General features: G+C 37.1%; 1 protein-coding gene across 3 annotated transcripts in view; it reads right to left on the bottom strand.

The window, feature by feature from the left end:
* Positions 1–10,496: 10,496 nt before the first annotated feature.
* The window catches only part of EXOC2 (exocyst complex component 2), a 285,414-nt gene continuing 268,228 nt past the window's right edge, over positions 10,497–27,682 (bottom strand). For all 3 annotated transcript variants that reach the window (XM_030314971.1, XM_030314969.1, XM_030314970.1), the window contains 4 exons: positions 27,299–27,421; positions 14,986–15,047; positions 12,770–12,829; positions 10,497–11,256 (listed from right to left, as the gene is read on the bottom strand). In XM_030314971.1, the coding sequence (XP_030170831.1) occupies positions 11,163–11,256; positions 12,770–12,829; positions 14,986–15,047; positions 27,299–27,421 (339 nt within the window). In that variant the 3' untranslated portion in view covers positions 10,497–11,162. The remainder of the gene's footprint in view (positions 11,257–12,769; positions 12,830–14,985; positions 15,048–27,298; positions 27,422–27,682) is intronic.

Here is a 27,682-nt window from a genome sequence, read left to right as displayed (position 1 = left end):
AGAGGAGAGATAAAAACCAATACCACAGAAATACAAACAATTATAAGAGACTACTACGAAAAAATATATACCAACAAACTGTCAATCTGGAAGAAATAGACAAATTCCTAGAAACTCACAAACTACCAAAACTGAAACAGGAAGAAATAGAAAATTTGAACAGACCCATAATCAGCAAAGAAATTAAATCAGTTTCAAAAATATCCCAACAAACAAGAGTCCTGGTTTGTTTGAAGGCCAGATGACTGCGCAGGGGAATTCTACCAGACATTTTTTAGCCTCAGCAATCAGACAACACAAAGGAATAAAAGGCATCCAAATGGGCCAGGAGGAGGTCAAACTTTCACTCTTCGCAGATGACATGATACTCTATATGGAAAACCCAAAGATTCCACCAAAAAACTGCTACAGCTGATCCATGAATTCAGCAAAGTCGCAGGATGTAAAATCAATGCGCAGAAATTGGTTGAAACAACAGAAAGAGAAATCAAGGAATCGATCCCATTCACAATTGCACCAAAACCCATAAAATACCTAGGAATAAATTTAACCAAAGAGGTGAAAAATCTACACACTGAAAACTATAGAAAGCTTGTGAAAGAAATTGAAGAAGACACACACAAAAAATGAAAAAAAAATATTGCATGCTTCTGGATAGGAAGCACAAATATTGTTAAAATGCCAATACTACCCAAAGCAATCTACATATTCAATGCAATCCCTATCAAAATAACACCAGCATTCTTCACAGAGCTAGAACAAACAATCCTAAAATTTGTCTGGAACCAGAAAAGCCCCCAAATAGCCAAAGCAATCTTGAAAAAGAAAACCAAATCTGGAGGCATCACAATCCCAGACTTCAAGCTGTATTACAAAGCTGTAATCATCAAGACAGTATGGTACTGGCACAAAAACAGACACTCAGATCCATGGAACAAAATAGAGAACTCAGAAATTGACCCACAAACGTATGGCCAACTAATTTTTGACAAAGCAGGAATGAATATCCAATGGAATAAAGACAGTCATTTCAGCAAATGGTGCTGGAAAAACTGGACAGTGACATGCAGAAACATGAACCTGGACCACTTTCTTACACCATACACAAAAGTAAACTCAAAATGCATGGAAGACCTATATGTAACATAGGAAGCCATCAAAATCCTGGAGAAGAAAGCAGACAAAAACCTCTTTGACCTCAGCTGCAGCAGCTTCTTACTCAACATGTCTCCAGAGTCAAGAGAAACAAAAGCAAAAATGAACTATTGGGACCTCACCGAAATAAAAACTTCTGCACAGCAAAGGAAACAGTCAGCAAAACTAAAAGGCAACCAATGGAATGGGAGGAGATATTTGCAAATGGCATAAGAGATAAAGGGTTACTATCCAAATCTATAAAGAACTTATCAAACTCAACACACAAAAAAATGAATAATCAAGTGAAGAAATGGGCAAAAGACATGAATAGACACTTCTCCAAAGAAGACATCCAGATGGCCAACCAACACATGAAAAAATTCTCACCATCACTCACCATCAGGGAAATAGAAATCAAAACCACAATGAGATACCATCTCACACCTATCAGAATGGCTAACATTAACAACTTAGACAACAACAGATGTTGGCGAGGATGTGGAGAAAGAGGATCTCTTTTGCATTGCTGGTGGGAATGCAAACTGGTGCAGCCAATCTGGAAAATGGCATGGAGGTTCCTCAAAAAATTACAAATAGAACTACCCTATGACCTAGCAATTGCACTACTGGGTATTTATCCAAGAGATACAGGTGTGCCATTTCAAAGGGGCACATGCACCCCAATGTTTATAGCAGTGCTATTCACAATAGCCAAAGTATAGATAGAGCCCAAATGTCCACTGATGGATGAATGGATAAAGAAGAAGTGGTATATATATATAATGGAGTATTACTCAGCAATAAAAAAGAATGAAATCTTGACATTTGCAACCACGTGTTTGGAACTAGAGGGTATTATGCTAAGCAAAATTAGTCAGAGAAAGACAAATATCATGTGACTTTGCTCATATGAGGAACTTAAGATACACAACAGATGAACATAAGGGAAGGGAAGGAAAAATAATATAAAAATAGGGAGGGGGACAAAATATAAGAGACTCTTAAATATAGAGAACAGAGGGTTGCTGGAGGGGTTGTGGGAGGGGGGATGGGCTAAATGGGTAAGGGGCATTAAGGAATCTACTCCTGAAATCATTGTTGCACTACATGCTAATGTGGATGTAAATTTAAAAATAAATAAATTGAAAAAATAAATAAAGAAGAGTTAATACCTATTCTCAAACTATCTCAAAAAATAGAAATGGGAAGAAAAATTACAAACTCATTCTATGAGGCAAACATTACTTGGATTACTTGTCTCCAAAGCGAGACAAAGACCTCACTAAAAAGGACAATTACAGGCAAATATCCCCGATGAACCTGCATGCAAAAATTCTCAACAAGATACTAGCAAATCAAATTCAACAGTACATTAAAATAATTATTCACCAGGATCAAGTGGGATTTATTCTTGGGCTGCAGGGCTGATTCAATATCTGCAAATTAATCAACGTGATATACTACATTAATAAAAGAAAGGATAAGAACCTATAATCCTCTCAATAGATGCAGAAAAAGCATTTGACAAAATACAGCATCAATTCTTGATAAAAGCCTCAACAAAGTAGGGATAGATGGAACATACTTCCACCATAAAGGTCATGTATGAAAGACCCACAGTTAATATCATCCTCAATGGGGAAAAACTGAGAGCCTTTTCCCTATAGTCAGGAAGAAAAGGATGCCCACTCTCACCATTACTATTTAACATACTACTGGAAGTCTTAGCTTCAGCAATCAGACAACAAAAAGAAATAAAGGGCATACAAATCAGCAATGAAGAAGTCAAACTTTCACTATTTGCAGATGACATGATTCTCTATGTAGAAAGCCCAAAAGACCCCACCAAAAAAATTGCTCTAATATATGAATTCAGCAAAGTCACAGGCTATAAAATAAACGTGCAGAAATGTATTGCATTTCTATACACCAATAACAAAGCAGCAGAAAAAGAAATTAAGCAATCGATCCCATTTATAATTGCACCCAAACAAATACGATACCTAGGAATAAACTAAAGTAAGGTAAAAAGATCTGTACTCTGAAAACTATAGAAGACTTCTGAAAGAAATTGAAGAGGACACAAAGAAAGGGAAAAGCATCTCATGCTCACAGATTGGGAGAACAAACATTGTTAAAATGTCTATACTACTCAAAGCAATCTACACATTTAATGCCATCCCTAACAAAATACCACCAGCATTCTTTGCAGAGCTAGAGCAGACAATCCTAAAATTTGTATAAAACCACAAAAGACCCTGAATAGCCAAAGCAATCTTGAAAAAGAAAAATAAAACTGGAGGAATCATGATTCCGGATTTCAAGCTATGTTACAAAGCTGTAATCATCAAGACAGTATAGTATTTGCACAGAACAGTCATATAGATCAATGGAGCAGAATAGAAAAACCAGAAATAAACCCACAACTTTATGGTCAACTCATCTTCGACAAAGTAGGAAAGAATATCCAATGGAATAAAGACAGTCTCTTCAACAAATGGTGCTGGGAAACCTGGACGGCGACATGCAGAAGAACGAAACTGGACCACTTTCTTACACCACACACAAAATAAATTCAAAATGGATGAAAGACCTAAATGTGAGACAGGAAACCATCAAAATCCTAGTGGAGAACCTAGGCAGCAACCTCTTTGACCTCAGCCATAGCAACTTCTTACTAGATATGTTGCCAAAGGCAAGGGAAAGAAAAGCAAACATGAACTCTTGGGACTTCGTCAAGATAAAACTTCTGCACAGTGAAGGAAACAAACAACAAAACTAAAAAGCAGCCTATGGAATGGGAGAAGATATACGTAAATGACATAATAGATAAACGGATACTATCCAAAATCCATAAGGAACTTATCAAACTAAACACCCAAAAAACAAATAATCCTGTTAAGAAATGGGCAAAAGATATGAATAGACAATTTTCCAGAGACATCTAGATGGCTAACAGACACATGAAAAGATGCTCAACGTCACTGATCAACTGGGAAGTACAAATCAACCACAATGAGATGCCTCCTCACACCTGTCAGAATGGCTAAAATTAATAACACAAGAAATGACAGGTGTTGGTGAGGATGTGGAGAAAGGGGAACACTTTTACACTGCTAGTGGGAATGCAAACTAGTGAAGCCACTGTGGAGAAAAGTATGGAGGTTCCTCCAGAAAATAAAAATAGAACTATCTCAGGGGCGCCTGGGTGGCGCAGTCGGTTAAGCGTCCGACTTCAGCCAGGTCACGATCTCGCGGTCCGTGAGTTCGAGCCCCGCGTCAGGCTCTGGGCTGACTGCTCAGAGCCTGGAGCCTGTTTCCGATTCTGTGTCTCCCTCTCTCTCTGCCCCTCCCCCGTTCATGCTCTGTCTCTCTCTGTCCCAAAAATAAATAAACGTTGAAAAAAAAATTAAAAAAAAAAAAATAGAACTATCTCATGATCCAGCAATTTCACTAGTAGGTATTTACCCAAAGGATATAAAAATAAAGATAGGAGGGGTATATGGACCCCAATGTCTATAGCAGCATTATCAACAATAGCCAAACTGGAGAGAGCCCAAATGTTCAAATTGATGAATGGATAAAGAAGATGTGGTATGGGTATACATTGTAATATTACTCAGCCATCAAAAATAATGAAATCTTGCCACTTGCAATGACATGGATGGAGCTAGAATGTATCATGCCAAGCGAAATAAGTCAATCAGAGAAAGACAAATACCATATGATTTAACTCATATGTGGAATTTAAGAAACACAACAGGTAAACATATGGGAAGGTGGAGAGGAAAGAGGAGAGAGGGAAACAAACTATAAGAGACTCTTTTTTTTTTTAATTTTTTTTTCAACGTTTATTTATTTTTGGGTCAGAGAGAGACAGAGCACGAACGGGGGAGGGGCAGAAAGAGAGGGAGACACAGAATCGGAAACAGGCTCCAGGCTCTGAGCCCGACGCGGGGCTCGAACTCACGGACCGCGAGATCGTGACCTAGCTGAAGTCGGACGCTTAACCGACTGCGCCACCCAGGCGCCCCTATAAGAGACTCTTAATGATAGAGAACAAACACGGTTGATGGAAGGAGGGTGGCATATGGGCTAGGTAGGTGATAGGTATTAAGGAGAGCACTTGTGATGAACACTGAGTGTTGTATGTAAGTGATGAATCACTGAATTCTACTCCTGAAACCAACATTGCACTGTATGTTAACTAAAATATCATTAAAAAAAAAAGACTGACCCTTAGAAATTCCACTTTTGTGCTGAGGCCTGGATGTTTTGTGATCTTCAAGAAAGAGACAGTTTTCTTGACAGCTCTTGTGGGCAAGTTAAGAGAAAGTTTCTCTGATTCCTTCCTTATTCTCTGGTCACTTATGATTTTCCAAATGCCAAGTTTAGCAACCATTTCTCAGCATTTATCCTTTGTACACATCTGCAACATTTGACCTTGCCAACAATCTCTATATTCCAACATGATTCTTCTTCTTCCCTTTATTTTTGTGACCCCCATGACTCCATCGTTCCCTGGCTCCCATCATCCCTTTGTGATGAGTCCTTCTGTGGGCCTTCTTTGGCAGGTAGTGATCAGGTAGTTGTCTTGGTTCTCAGGAATCTGGGCCTAGCTGAAGAGTTTGTAGGCAGATGGGACAGGAATATTCAAGAAATATGTGATAGAAATAATGAGAACAACCACAACACTATCAACAATGATTATAGCAACACGGCCAGTGGGACAACCAGTCATGGTTATGATGCTGATGAAAACAGGGTGGCCAGCTTCAGTACTTCCTTTACCTAAGGATAGAGTTTATAGGCTGGACAGGAAAAAAGTAGTTTGGCATCCTACTGACTTTTATTAGCCAAGTTACAAACAGATAACCCAAAGACCCAGATCCTGTTAGTAAAATATTTGTTATGTATTTATAACCTGGCCAGGTACAAAAAGGCTTTCCAGTGATCCAGTGATATGATAAAACTGAATTACAAATGTGGGTGAATAGAAAGAAGACATCAACACACCAAAAACATGACTCTAATATATAAAAATATGCATTCAATGCAAAGCTTGAATCATTTGCTGTTCTGACATATTTATTAAAAAAAAACCCTTGCTGTTCCAGTTGAGGTATGCATATCAAATATTCAATATAGGGGCGCCTGGGTGGCACAGTCGGTTAAGCGTCCGACTTCAGCCAGGTCACGATCTCGCGGTCTGTGAGTTAGAGCCCCGCGTCAGGCTCTGGGCTGATGGCTCGGAGCCTGGAGCCTGTTTCCGATTCTGTGTCTCCCTCTCTCTCTGCCCCTCCCCCATTCATGCTCTGTCTCTCTCTGTCCCAAAAATAAATAAAAACGTGGAAAAAAAATTAAAAAAAATATTCAATATATCTTTTATATTGTTACAGCATTTTATATATTCATATGAAAACCTTTATAATAGCACTGCTACAAAAATGTTTAATGACAAAAATGTATGCTAGTTTCAGTCTATAGTTAAGCATAATTATTTTAAGCATATATTAAATAAAATAGAGCTAACTTTAGAAACATAATCTTGATTTAAAATGTTGAAATTTATAACTTTTCAGAAAACACATCATAATGCTCTTACACGTCTAAAATATCCTACAGCACATAATCAAAACTGAAACACATCACCATCTTGCACCAAACCAGAATTAAAGTGTAATATTTTCTATTTATCCCCTCTAGGAAAGCTGCATACAAGGATTGAAGAGCCAGGAGAGTGCCTCAGAAAGCCTGCCTATGGCAATGATGCTTGTCTTGCAATGCCAGAATCATTTCTAGAGCATGCCACTTTCATGGCATACTGATAAAGTCTTAGTAAAACCAAATTATTCCTAATACATTTTTTAGTATTGAAGGTGGGGCTGACTTTGCTAACTGATATGAAGCCAGGATGATCACATGAATGTGGGTGTGCTAAGCCCAAATGCTACCTATGTGTGAAAGCACTTTTGAGTATCTTAATTCTTTTTATGTTTTTGTCAATTTGCTCCAAGTCCTGGTTTATCTCTCAGCTTTCTGCTAACTTACATTATATTCAGCTTTCTCCTCTTAACCACTAAATTCTTCTGTACCTCAAGAAAGTCTTGAAATACCCCTTTCTTCCAAGAAGTTTCCCTTGACTTGTTGGAATAGTAGTCCTTGAACCACCTCATTTGGGTATGGGGTTTTTATGTGCCTACCCTCAATTCTCTGAGCCATAAAAAAGCAGTTACTTGTCCCTATTTTGCTTAAGTTTTATTATCCTCTAGCACTTATATGCTTCCCTGAGCCATGTCACTTGAGGGACAGCAGAAAGTATATTTGGCTGGGAGGAAGAACTGGCCATGGTTAAATTAAAGGGCAATGAAGCCAGACAACTCCGAGTGTGACACATCCTGCTCTTACCAGCCTTGTAGTCTTGAAGTCACGAATTTCTCTCTTAGGTCCTGATTTCCTCATCTGTGAAATGGACATAATACCTTCTAGCTCATTAGGTTGTCATAACACTATTGGGAAGGCTAAATGAGATAATTTGGTACAATGTCTAGCATCTGGTAAGCCCCCAACAAGTAGAGAATTAGGTGGACAGCTGATAAATGCTTTCTGACAATGATTAGGCAAATATAAGGTAAACTAAAATTTAAGTATGTATTTTGTGTGTTAAAACTATATATATAAAAGTGATACAACTAATGAAAATGCTGACATAAAGATGCTTAGGGGGAAAAATGACATCTAAGTTATATCTTGTATTAAAGACATTTTTTTTTGAGAATCCAACCTAATGTCTTATTTTTTATTTTTTTAATATAAAATTTATTGTCAAATTGGTTTCCATACAACACCCAGTGTTCATCCCAACAGGAGCCCTCCTCAATGCCCATCACCCACTTTCCCCTCCCCCCCACCCCCCCATCAATCCTCAGTTTGTTCTCAGTTTTTATTATTATTTTTTTTTTTTTTTAAATTTTTTTTTTCAACGTTTATTTATTTTTGGGACAGAGAGAGACAGAGCATGAACGGGGGAGGGGCAGAGAGAGGGAGACACAGAATCGGAAACAGGCTCCAGGCTCTGAGCCATCAGCCCAGAGCCCGACGCGGGGCTCGAACTCACGGACCGCGAGATCGTGACCTGGCTGAAGTCGGACGCTTAACCGACTGCGCCACCCAGGCGCCCCTGTTCTCAGTTTTTAAATGTCTCTTATGGTTTGGCTCCTTCTCTCTTTCTCTCTCTCTTTTTTTTTTTTTTTCCTTCCCCTCCTCCATGGTCTTAAGTTTCTCAGGATCCACAGAAGAGTGAAAACATATGGTGTCTGTCTTCCTCTGTATGACTTATTTCACTTAGCATCACACTCTCCAGTTCCATCCACGTTGTTACAAAGGGCCATATTTCATTCTTTCTCATTGCCACGTAGTATTCCATTGTGTATATAAACCACAATTTCTTTATCCATTCATCAGTTGATGGACATTTGGGCTCTTTCCATAATTTGGCTATTGTTGAAAGTGCTGCTATAAACATTGGGGTAAAAGTGCCCCCATGCATCAGCACTCCTGTATCCCTTGGGTAAATTCCTAGTAGTGCTATTGCTGTGTCATAGGGTAGATCTATTTTTAATTTTTTGAGGAAACTCCACACTGTTTTCCAGAATGGCTGCACCAGTTTGCATTCCCACCAACAGTGCAAGAGGGTTCCCGTTTCTCCACATGCTCACCAGCATCTATAGTCTCATTTGTTCATTTTAGCCACTCTGACTGGCATGAGGTGATATCTCAGTGTGGTTTTGATTTGTATTTTCCTAATGAGGAGTGACGTTGAGCATCTTTTCATGTGCCTGTTGGCCATCTGGATGTCTTTTTTAGAGAAGTGTCTATTCATGTTTTCTGCCCATTTTTCACTGGATTATTTGTTTTTCGGGTGTGGAGTTTGGTAAGTTCTTTATAGATTTTGGATACTAGCCCTTTGTCCAATATGTTCTTTATTGGATTAATGTTCTGTACTAGATATTTAAAATAACACAAACATTCAGGCTTGCAGATTTGTAATTTAGTTCATAATCATGTTAAATATAATAGTTACCAGGCTTAGGAGAGACAATATTCTGTATATTTCTTAGTAAATTTTATGGAGCAAATTTGTAGAAATTAAACTTTTACTTCCAGTTAGTATGATTTCCCCCATACACCAAATGAACCAACATAACAACACTGAATTATTTTAATTTTTTTTAATGTTCATTTATTTTGGAGAGAGAGAGCGAGAGAAAGAGAAAGAGAAAGATGGAGTGTGAACAGGAAAGGTGCAGAGAGAGAGGGAGACATGGAACCTGAAGCACGCTCCAGGTTCCGAGCTGTCAGCACAGAGCCTGATGAGGGGCTTGAACTCATGAACTGCCAGATCATGACCTGAGCTGAACTCAGACTGAGCCACCCAGAAGCCCCAGCACTGACTTATTTTAAATGATACTGTACTTGGCTATACTGTACTCTAAAATTACTTGTATTAGTGTGGATCCTGAGAAACTTAACAGAAGACCATGGGGGAGGGGAAGGAAAAAAAATGGTTAGAGAGGGAGGGAGCCAAAACATAAGAGACTCCTAAAAACTGAGAACAAACTGAGGGTTTATGGGGGGGTGGAAGGGTGGGGTGGGTGGGTGATGGGTATTGAGGAGGGCACCTGTTGGGATGATCACTGGGTGTTGTATGGAAACCAATTTGACAATAAATTTCATAATAAAAAAAATTAAAAAAAATTTCTTTTATTAGTAAATATATTAATTTCCACATTAAAAAAGGGGACTCTGCGACATCCACAGAAAAATTTGAGAACCCTGACATACAGCCTGCAGGTAAGAGAATTACTCAGTTTTCTGAAGCAACTGGTATGATGCAGCTAGGTAGGGGAAGCTGACTTTGAAAGAGGTCATGGTGCCCTGCACCTATTCTGGTAAACGAAGTCAACATCGAATGTAGGACAAATGGCACGAGGTGCATCAGCAGTTCCTACTGCCTGGTAACAGAGGAACATCTTTAAATCTTCAGAAAACATAGACTCTGCCAGAGCAGTGTTCTTTTAGTTACTGAGCAAGATGCTTCAAAGGGTAAGGAGCAGTGGAGAGAAAAGACATTACCAGAGGGGGAAGGAGTCAATAGCAGTGGGCAGGAATGCCAGCTGTCACCAGGGGACCTGGCTTGTTCTTTAGGAGGCAGTGAAGGCTGTAGCTATTCCCACCAGCACCTACTGGGGTATCCAAGCTCCACCGCAGTAACAACAGGGTCCTCAATGACAGGCAACACATTGACATGAAAGGACACATTAAATTATGAGTGAATGCAACAAAGAAAGGCTACACACTGAAAGGTGCTTAATGTTTATTAGCGCAGTGAGAAATAAAAATTAGGCAGAAAAATACAAAGTTAACTCATGGACATCTGGGCACAAATAATCTACCCCAAATATAACATTTTCTTAAGCAGACGGCAAATTTTCTAAAAATCCACTTGAGTTAGGAGAGTGAGGTATTTGTATTTTTAAGTACAGATGTACAGTTTAGGACAGTTAAAGTTCCAAAGATGTCTAAATATAACTTTCTAAATCTCTTCTTACCAATGTCTCCATGTGCCTTGGAAGCTAGAGACACTCAAGTCTGGTATATGAGACACTGAAGAATGCCTTTGTTACATCATATGCCATCTTGAAGCACTCTCTGGAAAGGTATCTCTTCCTGTAGCATTAATCATGCAACATCTAGCTAAGAATATATATATTTAAAGGTATTTTAAAGCCATACAGGGCCTAATGTAATAAAAATGACAAAACAAATTACTGCTCGGGCATTTCAAACAAGGTCATTTTGGTTGAAATAAAACATATACCAACGTCTTTCTAAGCTACCAATTTGGGGAAAAGAGACAGAGATTGCAAACCTAATGCTTTATATGCTAATACCTGTAGCACACTTAACAAAGTAATAATAATTTATTACTTGTTATCTTTAGACTGCCCTTACTGTGGAGGTATTTATGTTTTCATCATAGTTGACGAAGCAGCTTGGAAACAGGTGAGCTGCAAATGCATGCTACTCTTGAACTTGTTCAGCAGCTCTTCCAGTAACCTGCAAGGAGGAGAGGCTATTTTACAACCTAGCAGAGTGAAGGTTGCCTAGCAACATAAGAAAACATTCGGGGGAGCCAACTGCCTAGTTTTAGCTTCTACTTGTTGAAAAGTTATTTACATATGGATTCTTAACTCAATAACAGAAGTAAATTAATCAAAGAAGCTAATCAAAAGGAATACACACACACACCTGTATATTTATATATAAAAATCTCCCTCCTGTCTCCTTTCCCTAGATTAATTAGATTTCTCCCCTAAAACACATTAATGTTTGCACCTGCATTTTTTTTTAAAAATTCACTTAAAAACTATATACACTAAAATGTACTCTTTTTGGCATACAGTTCTATGAATGTTAATGAACACATATTAGCAACCTAATAACTCCCATAATTGGGCACAGAATAGTTCCATCACCTTCCAAATTCTCTCGTGTTGCCCCTTTGTGGCCCCTTTCTCTTCATCCTGACCCCTCACCAACTAACAGTCTATTGTCTGTTCCTCCTATTTTGCAGTTTTGTCTTTAACAAATATTAGAGAGTGGTAAACTCAGGTGGTGAATTAAGCACCAGAAGAGTAAGGGCTAGTTCTAATTCCACTGGGTAAATCATTCTACTACTTGATAATCAATTTCTTTAACTGGTTTGATGTATAATTTTAGGGCCAGAAATCTTAGAGTGCATTTGGTTCAGAAGAAGCAACCAAGAAGTGCATTTAATGAGATTGGGGTCAACAGATTATTTCATGGGTTTAACAATGCTCAAAATTGTCTCCATGTGACATTTTCCTCCCATTTTCCCAGACTCATGTGTTCTCTCTGCCTTCTGAGTTTCTATAACATTGACCTATGCAAAATTACAGAGCTTACACCAAGGTTTTCATGTCTATAGACTGATCAGCCAAATGCAAAGGCAGGTGGACTTCAGTTATGGTTAGTGAAGGAACAAAGACCTACATTGTTTCCGCTGCTTCAGTCTAGGGTAGGTTGAGCATTTATGAAATTTGCCTGGCCTACATTTTGTCTCAGGTAATAATTTCCTGTTTTATGAGTAGTAAAGTTTAAACTCTGACCAAGACCATTAACATAGTATTACTGAAACATATACAACTTTTTTATGTCATGTGTACAAATTTACTTTCTATTGCTGAGCTACTCAAAAGAAAAAAATCAAGTGCTGCATTTTATCATGCTGTCCTTTTTACATTTCTCTAAGAATTATCTTCTTAAAAATGTAAGGCAATAATACAGTTTACTGAGTGAGTCAAAATAAACTTTCTTAAAATGTTTTCTGTATTAGTCACTTAAAGCAAGAAAGGAACTAATTTCTGAAATGTCATAAACCCAGGGGAAAGGTTTTATCTTATTCTGTCACTTCAGAGACAAGCCAGGTACAGCATACTATCAAAGGCTATTAAGTACAAATCATTATCTATACAAAGAGTACTTTTAGGTAACAAAATCTCATTCAACACATCTTAACTGGCCCTTGAAAACAGTATATAGTACTTACTTTTTATCTGCTCCACTTGAGAGCTGAGGCAGAGCTTCCAAAGCCTGTTTAAAACTAGACCTGGAACACAGAGAAGCAAAATTTAAGTTGAAAAATTTCATATTTCTATGGGGAATTAAGAGCATCATTAAAAATTCTTAAGCATATCTTAAATATAAAGAAACCAGTATAAGCTAGTGAAGCATGTAAAAATATGAGAAAAAGTAAAAGTGAAAAACAATAGAAAAAGTAAAAGTAAAAGTTGAGGGTACAGGGTATAGTTCCCACACAGAGGCCTTGTAGGAGTAGGGTCAAAAACTCAACTATGAAATGAAACAGAAAAGCTAAAAGAGACTGATTTTTACAAAAGATGCTACTTTAGTGAGGGCTTAATGTGGACATGTTTAATTTTTAAAAAGTCTTTTAAAAACAAAACTGAAGTGTTAAGCAACTGGTAAGAAAGGAAGGAAACTAAGTAGAAATAGGGATGGTCTTGTGACAGATTATACAAATGGGGACATTTACAGTATTGACATGTACAGGGCCTGATGAACAGCCAATCTCTTACAATAACTAAACATGGTCTCTGGCATTTAGTTATTATTATATTTAAAATTTGTAGAATAAGTAGAGATTGACTGATTGATTTTAATTCAACATCACTTCTTTTCATAAAAAACATAAAAAGTACAAATTAAAAAAACACCAACTTGGTAAGCTTAACTATTTAAAACAGAAAGTACCAAAAAAGTTTCTGCATCAAATAAAAAGCATTTTAGGGGAAATTATTTGGTAGTAACTTGTACTTGTCACTAAGTAATACTTTTTAACTTCTTATCTCTTCTTCTTTTATAACTTGTTGACCATGGTAAAGAAATTAATTTTTCTTGACTTTAAGGTGGTTTTTAATTTTGTTATTATAAAAACAGATCCTCATCATTGTACCAGTAAATATACTTTTGAGCAATGTTTCTCCTATTTGGGGCAAATATCACAGTAACAAATAGACTACAAAGTCCCAACAGATTATAAAAACTGGTATTGGGAAGCTTCAGTTGTTCTTGGTTAAGGCAAGGGATGGGTTACAGCTTGTGGGGACACCTAGCTCCCTTTCCAAAATGACTTTCCTCTTCCCTGATGTAGAGAGGAGGGTCTGCTGTTATCACCCTGTTTCCTGTAAACCTTTTCTCACTCAATCAAAAAAATGTAATGCTATTATTTCTTTATTTTTACATTATGACAATAATGAGGATGATGAAGAAGATACCATTAATTATTTGTAATGCACCAATAGTTTAGAAGGTAACTTGGCATATTTTTTCATTTAATTCCCCTAAAACTTTGCCTAGAAAGTATTTATTATCTTTCTTTTATAGATGAGGCAGTTAGGCACTAAAAGGTTAAATTAGTAGGAATAAATATCTAGGTACTTACACAAAGCATGCACCCACATCAAATTTGGACTGAGTGCCCTCTATCATCTATTACTTAACACTTTGTGTAGAAAAATGATGGCTGGGAAAAGGAATCATTAAATAACTAACATGGGAACCATCCAGAAATGTCTTCTGGTCAGCCATCATGAATAAGAATAAGAAGCTAAGTTCAATTCATTAGGAAAAACTTTTTAAATGTCCTTAAACATTTTATTTGTATACTACTCGTATTCTCAGGCATATTAACAATATAACCCAGTTTTTCCTAAGTAATATTGCCAATGGAATAAACAATTTTGTATAGGCAAGTAGTTACTGATGTTTCAGTTCACCTACTGATATTTCGATGATAGGAAATCCTGACTTTCATTCAAAACAGCTAAAAATTATCATCAAATTTCCACTACAAAAATTTTCAGAGAAACCACAAGGCTTCCTCTTATGCTGATATTTACAATCTTTAAATTGTCCCTCAGAGTCTGCTATGAATAGAGTAAGACTCAATTCTCATTTTCTCATTTTAAAAAGAAGTATATAATGCTCTGCTATATCATTCATGAGACTGAGATTTATCTTAGTGAATGAAAAACATAAAATCATACTACATATTTCTTCTTTTATATTATGCTACAAAGAACCAGTATTAGGAGTCATTGGCTTATTATGCTTTTTAGGTAAAAATTAATCAAATATAAACTTTATCACATCGCAATCATGAGCACTCACTCTGATTAGTTATCTTTACAAAGATAAGCTTTATTTTTAGTGAAGCACTCATAACAAGAATGTTAAGCATCTCACTTGCTTTCAGGTGTCAGGTGAACAGCCACAGTATCCCTCAAAGCACAGATTTCAAGCCGTGCCTGAAGATGAGAAAAGGACAAGTGACAATATGGAACTGTATCAATTATTAAATTGAAACAAGTGATGTGGGGACAGTCTCTAGACTCCTAATTACTGCAGGGACAGGGTTGACAGAAGACTACTGCCATGTAGTTTTAACCCCCACCTGCCATGGTGACTGTTAGTTATGAACAGATTTTCTAAAACACTCCACAGAAATCAGGTATGATAAAATATTATTTTACTGAAAATTAAGTTAGAGTCAAGTATGCCTGTGTGAAGGCAGAGAGCCAGATACCTTATTATAAAAAGTTCAACCTGTCCAGGTGTTTTCCCACAATCTGTATTTTCTACCTAACTAGTAATTTTTTCCTTTAGTCTGCTTGTTGAGAGGAAGCAAAATTTGAAACACTATCCCTGGATTATAACCCCACAGCACAGATTTAAGGAAGTGGATCAGTTTACTTCCTTACACCTATGCTCTTTTGGGCACACTGACTTTAATCTCAAAAACTAAGACACAGCTCTCCAGATTCAATGCAATGTCTATTAAAACCACAGCCGGCTTTTGTTTGTTTGGTGGTTGTTTCTTTTACAAAAACTGACAGGCTGATCCAAAACGGACAAAACCATTTTGAAAAAAGAATATACAAATAGAGAAACACTTTCTGATATCAAAACTTACTATAAACCTACAATATTTAAGATAGTGTGGCACTGTTATATGGGCAGAAATACAGATCAGTAGACTAGGAGTGAGTGTCCAGAAAAAAACCCTTAACATTTATGATCAATGGATTCTGACAAGGGTGCTGAGACCATTCAATGGGGGAAGGAACACGTTCTTCAACAAATAGTGCTGGGAAAACTGGATAGCCACATGCAAACGATTGAACCTGGATCCCTTTCTTAACACAAAGATGAACTCAAAATGGATCACAGACATAATGGAAGGGATAAAATTCTGAAACACATAGAAGAGAGCAGGAGTAAGTCTTTGTAATGTTAGGCTAGGCAAGCCTTCTTAGAAACGATATCAAAAGTGTAAGCAATGAAGAAGGAGGGGAAGATGGCAGTGGAGTAAGAGTACCCTGGGCTCACCTCATCCTACGAATACAACTAGGTAACTATCAAATTATCCTACGTACCCCAGAAATTGACCTGAAGACTGGCAGGACAAACTCTAAAAATAAAGGTAGAGAAGAGGCCACATTGAAGAAGATAGGAAGTATGCAGATGTGGTTTGAGAGAGAAACAGATTGTGGCCACCACGGTCACAGAGAAGGACAAGAAACAGACTAGCATATAGGAGAGTGCACAAGGAAAATAAATTCCCATAGCAATTGGCTTGGAAAGTGAGAGGGCCCAAATTTCGTGAGCTCTTGGAATAGGCAAAGCTTACAGCCTAAGTTTTGTAAAAGGTCAGCAGGAGTTGGGAGATGGTAGCAGTGTATGAAGACTCTAGGCTCACGTTATCACATGAATACAGCTAGATAACTACCAAATCATCTTAAATACCCCAGAAACTGACCTAAAGACTGACGGAAAAAACTCCACAATTAAAGGTAGAGAAGAGGCCACATGCAAAAGGGCAGGAAGTGCAAAGATGTGGTGTTGAAGACGTATCACGGCAGCTGCAGTGGGGAGGGAGCCACAGTCACAGAGAAGGGCAAGAGATAGACATAAGGAAAATAAATCCCCATTGCAATTGGAAAAGAAAGTGAGAGGGGCCGAATATTGTAAGTTCTTGCAACCAACAGTGTGGAAAGTCTAGAGTTTTAAACAATGGACTTGGCTGGGACAGAGTCCACAGGGCACTGTGCTGCTCTTAGAGAGAAGGAAGGAAACAACCTTGACACAGCATGGAAACAGTGATCTGAAAAGCACCTGGGGCACACAGTGGGGAGGCTATTTGCTCATCATGAAGCGTGTCCCAGGAGACAGTGTTCACAAAGAGACCCGCTCAAGGGAACAAAGGAACTGGCAGGCACCATTTCCCTCCCTTGCCCATCAGCATAAGCACAGGACCACCTGTGGGAACCAGCACAGCACCACACTCACTACCTAACTTGCTTCATCAAGCCCTGTCCCCAAAGCTCCTGTGGAACTGCCCTTCCCAGTCACACTTAGCTCAGTGATGGCATGGTAGGTCCCCCCCCTCCCCCAGAACACTGGCCCCAAAACCTGCCAACACAATGTCTCTCCAATCAGGAGTTTTGCACAGCCTCAGTTCTGGCAGTGATGGTGACAGGTGTCATATTATAAGCAGACCAGAGCACACCTAGTTAAAATGTGCCACATGCAGGCCAGGGGCCACACATTGCCCACAATAGGCAAAGAGCCACTTGCAACAACTGGCCTGAAAGATAAAGTGGCCAGAACAAAATAGCAGAGCACACGCAGCACACACTGGAGACACTCCTGGAAGCACCAGGCCCTAGAAAACAGGAGACACTACCCAGCAGGGCACTGACCTCTTCCAGGTAAGGCCATTACTCTCAAGAACAGGACCATAGCTGATTTTCCTAACACAGAAAAAGGCACAGCGACTTAGGAAAAATTAAAAGACAGAAATTTGTCTCATGAAAGAATAGGACAAGGCCACAGCAAAACATAAGTAACATTCCTGATGGAGTATTTAAAGCAATGATCATAAAGATACTCCTTGGACTTGAGAAAAATGGAAGGCATCAGTGAGACCTTAAAATGAAGATAAAAAAAGAACCAATAAGAGATGAAGAGTGCAATAAATGAGATTAGAAACATGCTAGATGGAATGAATAGCAGGCTGGAAGAAGCAGAGGAATGAATTAATGACCTAGAAGACAGAGTAATGAAAAGTAATCAAGGTAAACAAAAAGAGAAAAAGAAGTATGCAAAATAAGAATAGACTTAGGAAACTGAGTAACTCCATCAAACATAATAACATTTGTATTATAGGAAATCAAGAAGAAGAAGAGAGAGAAAAAAGGGGACAGAAAATTTATTTAAAGAAATAGTAGTTGAAAACTTCAATCTAGGGAAGGAAACAGATATCCAGATCCAGGAGGCCCAGAGATTCCCCAACAAATTCAACAAAAGCAGACCCATACCAAGATATATTGTAATTAAATTGGCAAAATACAGTGATAAAGAAAAAAAAAACTTAAAGCATCAAGACAAAAGAAGACAGTAACATACAAGGGAAACTCCATAAAGCTAGCAGGGAATTTTTCAGCAGAAGCATTGCAAGCCAGAAGGCAGTGGCATGATGTATTCAAAGTGCTGAATGGGAAAAATCTGCAGCCAACAATATTCCATCCAGAAAGGCTATCATTTAGAACAGAAGAAAAATAGAGGTTCCCAGAGTTTGTGACCACTAAACCAGCCATGCAAGAAATAGGAGACTCTGAGTGGAAAGGAAAGACCAAAAATTACAGTATGAAGATAGGAAACATAAGTGTGGCAAAAAGGAATATTTCTGTAAAAAAAATCAGTCAATGAACTCATAAAATAAAAGGATTTGACATATGACACCATATACCTAAAGTGTGGGGAGGAGAAAAGAGTGGGTTCAAACTTAAACAACCATCAACTGGACATAGACTTTTATATGCACAAGATGTTATACACAAACCCAACGGTAACCACAAATCAAAAACCACTAATAAATTTGCAAAGAATAAAGAGAAAGAAATCCAATGATATCACTAAAGAAAACCAGAAAATCATGAAAGAAAGAAAGATCAGAGAAAATCTTCAGAAGACAACCACAAAACATGAAATAACATGTCAATAAATACATATCTATCAGTGATTACTCTGAATGTAAATGGACTAAATGCTCCAATCAGAAACACTGGGTGACTGAATGGAAACAAAACAAAACAAAACAAAACAAACAAGATCCTGCTGTCTACGGAGACCAGAGAGACTCATTTTAGATCTAAGGATACATGCAGATTGAAAGTGAGAGGATGGAGAAACATCTATCATTCATATGGATGTCAAAAAAAAGTGTCAGCATAGCAATACTTATACCAGACAAAATAGACTTTAAGACAAAGACTGTAACAAGGGACAAAGAAGGATAGTATATAATAATAGAGGAGACAATCCAACAAGATGTAACAATTCTATATATTTATGCACCCAATATGGGAGAAACCAAATACATATAACAGTTAATAACAAAATAAAAGAACTAATTGATAATGATACAGTAACAGGAGAAGACTTTAACATCTCATTTACATCAAATGGATAGGTTATCTAAATAGAAAATCAACAAGGAAACAATGGCTTTGAATGATACACTGGACCACATGGATTTACAGATATATTCAGAACATTCTCTCCTAAAACAGCAGAGTACACATTCTTCTCAAGTGCACATGGAAGATTCTCCAGAATAGATCACATATTAGCCCACAAAACAAGCCTCAACAAATTCATAAAGATCAAAGTCATATGATGCATCTTTTCTGATCACAATGGTATGAAACTATAAGTCAACTACAAGAAAAAAATCTGGAAATAACACAAATATATGGTGTTAAATAACATTCTATTAAACAATGAATGAGTCAACCAGGGTCAAAGAAGAAATAATAAAGTACATACAACAAAATTAAAATGAAAACACAACAAGCCAAAACCTGTGGAATGCAGAAAAAGCAGTCATTAACAGTGAAGTATACAACAATACAGGCTTACCTCAGGAAGCAAGAAAAATCTCAAATAGCCTAAATATACCTAAAGGAGCTAGAAAAAGAACAACAAACAAAACTGAAAACCGGCAGAAAATGGGAATTAATAAAGATTAGAGTAGAAATGAATGATATAGAAACTTTAAAAAAAAAAAAGAACAGATCAATGAAACCAGGAACTGGTCTTTTGGGAAAAAAAAAATCAATAAAATTGATAAACCTCTAGCCAGACTTATCAAAAAAAAAAAAAAAGACTCAAAAAAAAATCACAAATGAGTGAGAAGAAATACCAACCAACAGCACAGAAGTACAATTATAAGGGAATATTATGAAAAACTCTATGCCAACAAATTGTACAGCCTGGAAGAAATTGTTAAAGCCATCGTGGTCAAGCAGTATGATACTGGTATAAAAACAGACACATTGATCAATAGAACAGAATAGAAAACTCTGAAATAAACCCACGACCATATGGTCAACTAATCTTCGACAAAGCAGAAAAGGAAAGAATATCCAATGTGAAAAGAACAGTCTCTTCCACAAATAGTGTTCAGAAACTGGATAGCAGTCTCTGCTATCACTATTCCACAAATAGTGTTCAGAAAACTGGATAGCAACATGCAAAAGAGTGAAACTGGACCACTTTCTTATACCATACACAAAAATAAATTCAAAATGGATTAAAGACCTAAATATGACACCTGAAATCAAAGCATCCTAGAAGAGAACACAAGTTGTAACTTCTTTGACATTGGCCATAGTACATATTTGTACATACGTCTCCTGAGGTAAGGGAAACAGAAACAAAATAAACTATTGGGAATACAAAATAAAAAGCTTCTGGAGAGAAGGAAACAATCAACAAAACTAAAAGGCAACCTTACGGAGTAGGAGAAGATATTTGCAAAGACATATCTGATAAAGGGTTAGTATCTAAAATATATTAAAAAATTTAACAACATCTAAAAAACACTCTAATTAAAAAATGGGCAGAAAACATGAACAGACATTTTTCCGAAGAAAACATAGATATGACCAATAGGCACATGAAAAGATGGTCAATATCACTGATCACTGGGGAAGTGGAAACGAAAACTACAATGGGGTAACACTTCACATCTGTCAGAATGGCTAAAATTAACAACACAAGAAACAACAGGTGTTGACAAGGATGTGGAGAAAAAGGAACCCTTGTGCACTGTTGGTGGGAATGCTAACTGGTGCAGCCAATGTAGAAAACAGTATGGAGGTTCTTCAAAAAGTTAAAAATAGAACTACCCTATGATCCAGCAATTACACTACTGGGTATTAACTGAAAGAATACAAAAACAGAAATAAAGAGATATGTGCACCCTGTGTTCACTGTGGAATTATTTACAATAGCCAAATTATGGAAGCAGCCCAAATGTCCACTGATTGATGAATGGATTAAAAAGATGTGGTATATATATATACAATGGAATATTATTCAGTCATAAAAAAGAATGAAAGCTTGCCATTTGCAATGACATGGATATAGCTAGAGTATTATGCAAAGCAAAATAAATTCAGTTGGAGAAAGACAAATACCATATAATTTTACTCATATGTGGAATTTAAGAAACAAAACAAAGAAGCAAAGGAAAGAGAGAGAGAGAAATAAAAAAAACAGACTCAAGTATAGAGAACTGATGATTGCCAGTGGGGAGAAGGTGGGCGATGGGTTAAATAGGTGATGGGGATTAAGAAGTGCACATGTCATGATAAGCACTGGGTGATGTATGGAATTGGTGAATCACTATACTGTATACCTGAAACTAATATAACACTGTATTTAACTGGAATTAAAATAAAAACTTTTTTAAAAGGTAAAAGCAACAGAAGAAAAATTGATAAATTAAACTTAAAATTAAAAACTTGTGTGCGGTGAACTATAGCATCAAGAAAGTAAAAAAACAACCCACACAATGAGATACCCTTGACATACACTAAGATGTCTATAATCAGTAACATAAGGTAGTAACAAGTATTGGTTAGGATGTGGAGAAATTGGAATCTTTATGCATTGCTGTTAGGAAAGTAAAATGGAACAGCCAGTTTAAAAACAGTCTGTCAGGGGCACCTGGGTGTTTCAGTCAGTTAAGCTTCTGAATCTTGATTTTGGCTCAGGTCATGATTTCATGGTTCGGGAAAACATGTTGGGCTCCGCACTGACAGCAAGGAGACTGCTTAGGATCTTTCTATGGTCCTCCCCTGCTCATGCTCTTCCCCTCTCTCACAAAATAAATTAATAAACTTAAAAAAATAATTTTAAGACACTCAAGCAATTCATCAAAAGATCAAACATAGGGTATCCATATGACCTAGCAATTTCCCTCCTATGTATATACCCAAGAGAAATTAAAACACATAAATACGTTTATGTGAAAAAGTAGAAAATAACCCAAATGTCCATCAAATGATGAGCAGATAAAGAAAATGTGGTATATTTATACAATGGAATATTATCCAGTCATCAAAAGAAATTAAGTACTGGTATATGCTGCAATATGTGTGCACCTTGAAAACATTATGCTAAATGAAGGCAGCCAGTTACCAAAAGTCATATTTGTGGGACTCCATTTGTATGAAATTTTTTGAATAGGCAATTCATTGGGATAGAAAATCACGGAGAAAGAAACCAGAATGCTGCTTGTCTGTGGATGGGAAGGGTGGTTGTAAAGACAGTGGAAAGCGGTTGCTAATGGGTTCAAGGTTTCTTCTAGGGTGCATTGTTCTGAAGTTGAGTGTGTTGATGACTGTACAACTCTGTGAACACAATAAAAAAAAAAATCACTGAACTGTGTGCACTTTTACCTTGTAGACAACACAACACTCATCTACCTTGTGTCAGATGAGTTATATCTGCGTAAAACTTAAAAAAATTTTTTAAAAATGTTTATTTATTTCTGAAGGAGAGACAGACAGAGCATTAGTGGGGGGAGAGGCAGAGAGAGGGAAGGAGACACAGAATCTGAAGCAGGCTCCAGGCTCTGAGCAGTCAGCACAGAGCCCAACGCAGGGCTCAAACTCACGAACGGTGAGATCATGGCCTGAGCTAAAGTCAGACGCTCAACTGACTGAGCCACCCAGGTGCCCCGTATCTTGCATAAAACTTTTAAGAAAACAAAACAAAACAAAACATGGTAATCTAAAGCTTAAACTTCTTTGCGATCTTGAAATGACTTTACATGCAGATCACTTGTTTTCAGAGCTCCTGAAGAGGCTCTGAATGACAACCACATTACACACCTTCTACCTTTGACTCAGGCATCCACAGTGTGTATAATGTTCAGGAGACTATTAAAAAGAGATAGCTGTGGGGCACCTGGGTGGCTCAGCTGGTTAAGCATTGGACTTTTGATTTGGTCAAGATCTCAAGACTTGTGAGTTCGGGCCCTGCCTGTGTCAGGCTCTGTACTGACAGTGTGAAGCCTGCTTGGGATTCTGCCTCTTCCTCTCTCTGTCCCTCCCCAACTTGTAAATAAACTGAAAAAAAAAAAAATTAAAAAAAAAAGTAAAAGAGACAGCCCTTATTCTCCAGGAGTACATAAAACATAAAACAATGGTAAGAGAAATTTTGTAAACAATCAAGATAAATGCTGATTTATATAAGACACAGTATATTCAGTAAAACTTTTTCTGCTTGGAAAGCAGTTGTTTGGTTTCATTTTTCAGTGCTTTAGAAACCTAGAAAATAGTTTGTAACTAGAAAGCATGCACATGACAGTTTGTCTCTATTGTTGATACTCTATATATTGAAACAGATCTACAAAGAGAATATCAAAAAGTAAAAATAAGGTAGAACTTTTAGTTGAATATTGCAGAAGGATTAAATCACTTTAAAACTAATCTTCATGCCCAAATTGTATTCAAAGTGATAGGTGTTTTAAATTAATCTATGAATTATGTGAACTATAAAAGCTGTGGTTATTTATAAAATATACATAGAACTGTACACCAGAAAATGTCATGTTAAAAGATCAGCTAAAATCACCAAACTGTCATCCCATTCCTCTTTAAACTGGCTCTCAGGAAGGTTCTGAAGATTGAGGTATGGGCCCTTTATGTAAGTGATTATTACAGGTTAACTTGTAGTCCTTCTGAATTATCTGCTCAATAGAAAAACAGTCTAACACAGGGATTCCCAATGGGAGAGGGGGAAATGGGGGGTTTAGACTCACTTGAACTTTTCCAATATAGAAATGACTGCCTAATTCCTAGGAAGTATTAGAATATTAGAAGTTGGAACAGTCATGGTTGTCAGCAGTCTCCTGGACATGTATTTATCAAAAAAGTTCTCTAGCTAAATATGGTACCTCTTCCTAACCCTTCCCTGCTAGTTTTGAGAGAATTTAGCCAACAGGGCCCTCCCTAGTTAATCTCAACCACCCAGAGGAAAGCACTATCCTGAGACTTTTTCCACCATAGATAGTTTTATCTATTTGAGAATTTCATGTGAATGAACCCCATACAGTATAGGAGCTTTTGTGTAAGGCTTCCTTCACTCAGCTGAATGCTCCCGAGATTTATCCAGGTGGTACCAGTAATTCTGTCCTATTTAATGCTGAATAGCATTTGGTTTTATGAACATATCACAGTTTGCTTATTCTACTGATGAATACCCGGGCTGTTTCCAGCTTTTGGCTATTTTGTTTTCAGCTCTCTTGGTTAGTTTTTTTTTTTTTAAAGTAAGAGGTTTTCTTTTCTATGTACATATATATATATATATATATATATATATATGTATACATATGTATAGATATACATATGTATATTTATTTTCTAAATATAATTTATTGCCAAGTTAGTTAACATACAGTGTATACAGTGTGCTCTTGGTTTCGGGACTATATTCCCATGATTCATTGCTTACATACAACACCCAGTCAGTGCTTATCCCAACAAGTGCCCTCCTCAAAGCCCATTACCCATTTTCTCCTTCTCATGTGCCCCCACCACCAACCCTCAGTTTGTTCTCTGTATTTGAGAGTCTCTTATGGTTTGCCTCCCTCCCTCTCTGTTTGTAACTATTTTATCCCCTTCCCTTCCCCCATGGTCTTCTGTTAAGTTTCTAAAATTCCACATATGAGTGAAAACATATGGTATCTGTCTTTCTCTAATTTATTTCACTTAGCATAATGCCCTCCAGTTCCATCCACATCGCTGCAAATGGCAAGATTTCATTCCTTCTCATTGCCAAGTAGTATTCCATTGTATATATAAACCACATCTTCTTTATCCATTCATCAGTTGATGGACATTTGGGCTCTTTCCATAATTTGGCTATTGTTGATAGTGCTGCTATAAAACATTGGGGTACATGTGCCCCTACAAATCAGCACTCCTGTATCCTCTGGATAAATTCCTAGTAGTGCTATAAGAAAGAGCTTTTCTTGTCACTGTACTATTTTACCGTCCCAACAATTCGTATGATCTCTAATTTCTCTTCAGTCTTGCCAACACTTGGTATTTTTAAGTCTTTAATTTTCTTCATCATGGTGGATATGTAATGGTATATTATTGTAGTGTTAATTTTCATTTCTCTGATAACCAATGATGTTGACCATCCTTTCATGTACTGATTAACCATTTCTGACTCTTCTGGAAATTGAATTACATGTATGCTAGACCTTTCGACATTGTCCCAGTGGTCTCTGAAGTTGCATTCATTTTTTTCCAATGATTCTTTTCTCTGTTCTTCAAATTTGGTAATTTCTGTTGATCGACAAATTCACTGACTTTCTCTTTTGTCTATTCTGCTGTTATTCACATCTAGAAGACTTCAAAAAAATCATATTCTGTATTTCTCCATTCCAGAATTCCATTTAGTTCCTTTTTTAGGGTTTCTATTTTTCTGCTGAGATTTCCTATCTATCTATTCATTATGAGTATGGATAGTCACCTTTACATCACTGAATAGGGCAGCTTTAAAGTCCTTGTCTTCAAATTCCAACAACTGCATTATCTCAAGATTGGTCTCAGTTGATTGTCTTTTCTATTAAGAGCGGGTCACATTTTCCTGTTTTATCTTGTTTGTGCCTTAAGTATATTTGGATTGTTTCCTGGACACCATCAATAATGTGACTGGAGATTCTGGATTCTTTTTTTTTAATATGAAATTTATTGTCAAATTGGTTACCATACAACACCCAATGTTCATCCCAACAGGTGCCCTCCTCAATGCCCATCACCCACTTTCCCCTCCCTCCCACCCTCCATCAACCCTCAGTTTATTCTCAGTTTTTAAGAGTCTCTTATGGTTTGGCGCGCTCTCTCTTTCTCTCTCTCTCTCTTTTTTTTTTTTTTTTTGAGATTCTGGATTCTATTACATGACCCTGAAGAGGACTGATCTTTGTTTCATTCATTTTAGCAAGCAATTAACTTATCTGGATTCAAACTGAAAACTCTCAGCTCTTGGGCAAGCACTTCAATTCTTACTTCAATTCTTCTAGTCTAACTGGGCTGGTTGGAGTAGAGTTTAATCACGCATGTGTAGTTCAGGGGTCAACCTGTGATTTAGGCAGTGTACATACAAAATTTGTGGTTTTTGTTTTCTGCTCTCTGGGATACCACCCTCACTTTCCTGTAACTGTGGTTGCTCTGAAGCCTATTCTTCAAGCCAGAAAGATAGCAGGTTTTGTGAAGTTTTAGGCATCTGTTGGCCTGTAGGCTAAAATTTGTAAAAAGTGAAAAATTCCCCAGGAACCATTTCTTCTAGAATCACTCACTAATGGTCATTCTCTAATATCTTCAGGTTTTTGTTTTTACACCTTTTATTCTTAAATATTATTCAAGATTATATTATCTGTAGGGAATTGGTTGACAGAAACTTCCTCAGCCACTACTGGAAGCAAAACTGCCAGTACTTTTTATTTTCTTATTTATTTTTATTTTTTTATTTTTTAATATGAAATTTATTGTCAAATTGGTTTCCATACAACACCCAGTGCTCATCCCAACAGGTGCCCTTTAAAAGCGCAACTGCAATGCTCTAAATCACTGCAGTTCATAGGTAGCAGGTAACTCTCCCTATGCATGAACACCTTTGCTATTGTCAATTTGGTTATATGCATACCAAGACGTATTTGGGTACGTATTTGGTTTATAGAAGTTATAATTGTTATTATAACTATGTAATTTAAATAACTACAACCTAAAACCAATGGATTATGAGTGTGAAGAGACTTGTCATTTCTATGAAAACTGCACTGAATGGTTTGAAAAGATTTATTAAAAGTTAAGTTGCTAAAAATTCCTGTGAAACTGGATGTAGTGAAGACAGCTGCAAACTAAAAAAAAAAAGTCACATAACTTTAGAAGGAATCTGCATTCAGAAAATTTCACAAGAGTTGTTAAGATCTTGCTCTACTCTACAGAAACAGAAACTCTAAAATTTGTAGACAATGCATGGGTATGGTATGGCTTATGCAATAGAGAAGATGTAGATCTCCAATTGGTAGATTCACAAACACCTGTCTGTATATAAGATTGATGACTACAAATACATTTTATATGTTTTAAATGAAATAAAAGTTCAACATGGAACTGAATGATTTTGGTACCTGTAATGCTCCATTTTTGCTGAAGGATGAAACACACTGCATCAGTCGACTTAGCTCTTCAGAAACTGCTTCCACCACCTTGGATAGAACTCGAGGTACCAATTCTTTGGAAATAGTGAACACCTGATGGAAGGGTTTAAAGTAAGAGCAAATGATGTGTTATAGGAACATTTCCTGACTTGAATTTGTTAAAAACAAAGAGATGCACAAAACAAAATAACTCACAGGCCTTCTAAGCCATATTTTTAAAGGATCACAATTATGAATGAAAGGAAGATACAGACAGAAGATACAGTTGTACTAAGTGATTAATGGCAAAAACTAATCCTCTAAAAATATATAGGCAAATATAATTTTGAAAGGTGTTGTTGATGTTGACAAACT

This window comes from Lynx canadensis, chromosome B2, assembly GCF_007474595.2.
Source record: "Lynx canadensis isolate LIC74 chromosome B2, mLynCan4.pri.v2, whole genome shotgun sequence".
In the NCBI taxonomy this organism is placed as follows: Eukaryota; Metazoa; Chordata; class Mammalia; order Carnivora; family Felidae; genus Lynx; species Lynx canadensis.
The sequence above is the reverse complement of the archived record's forward strand: the minus strand, read 5'-3'. Positions and strand labels throughout refer to the sequence as shown.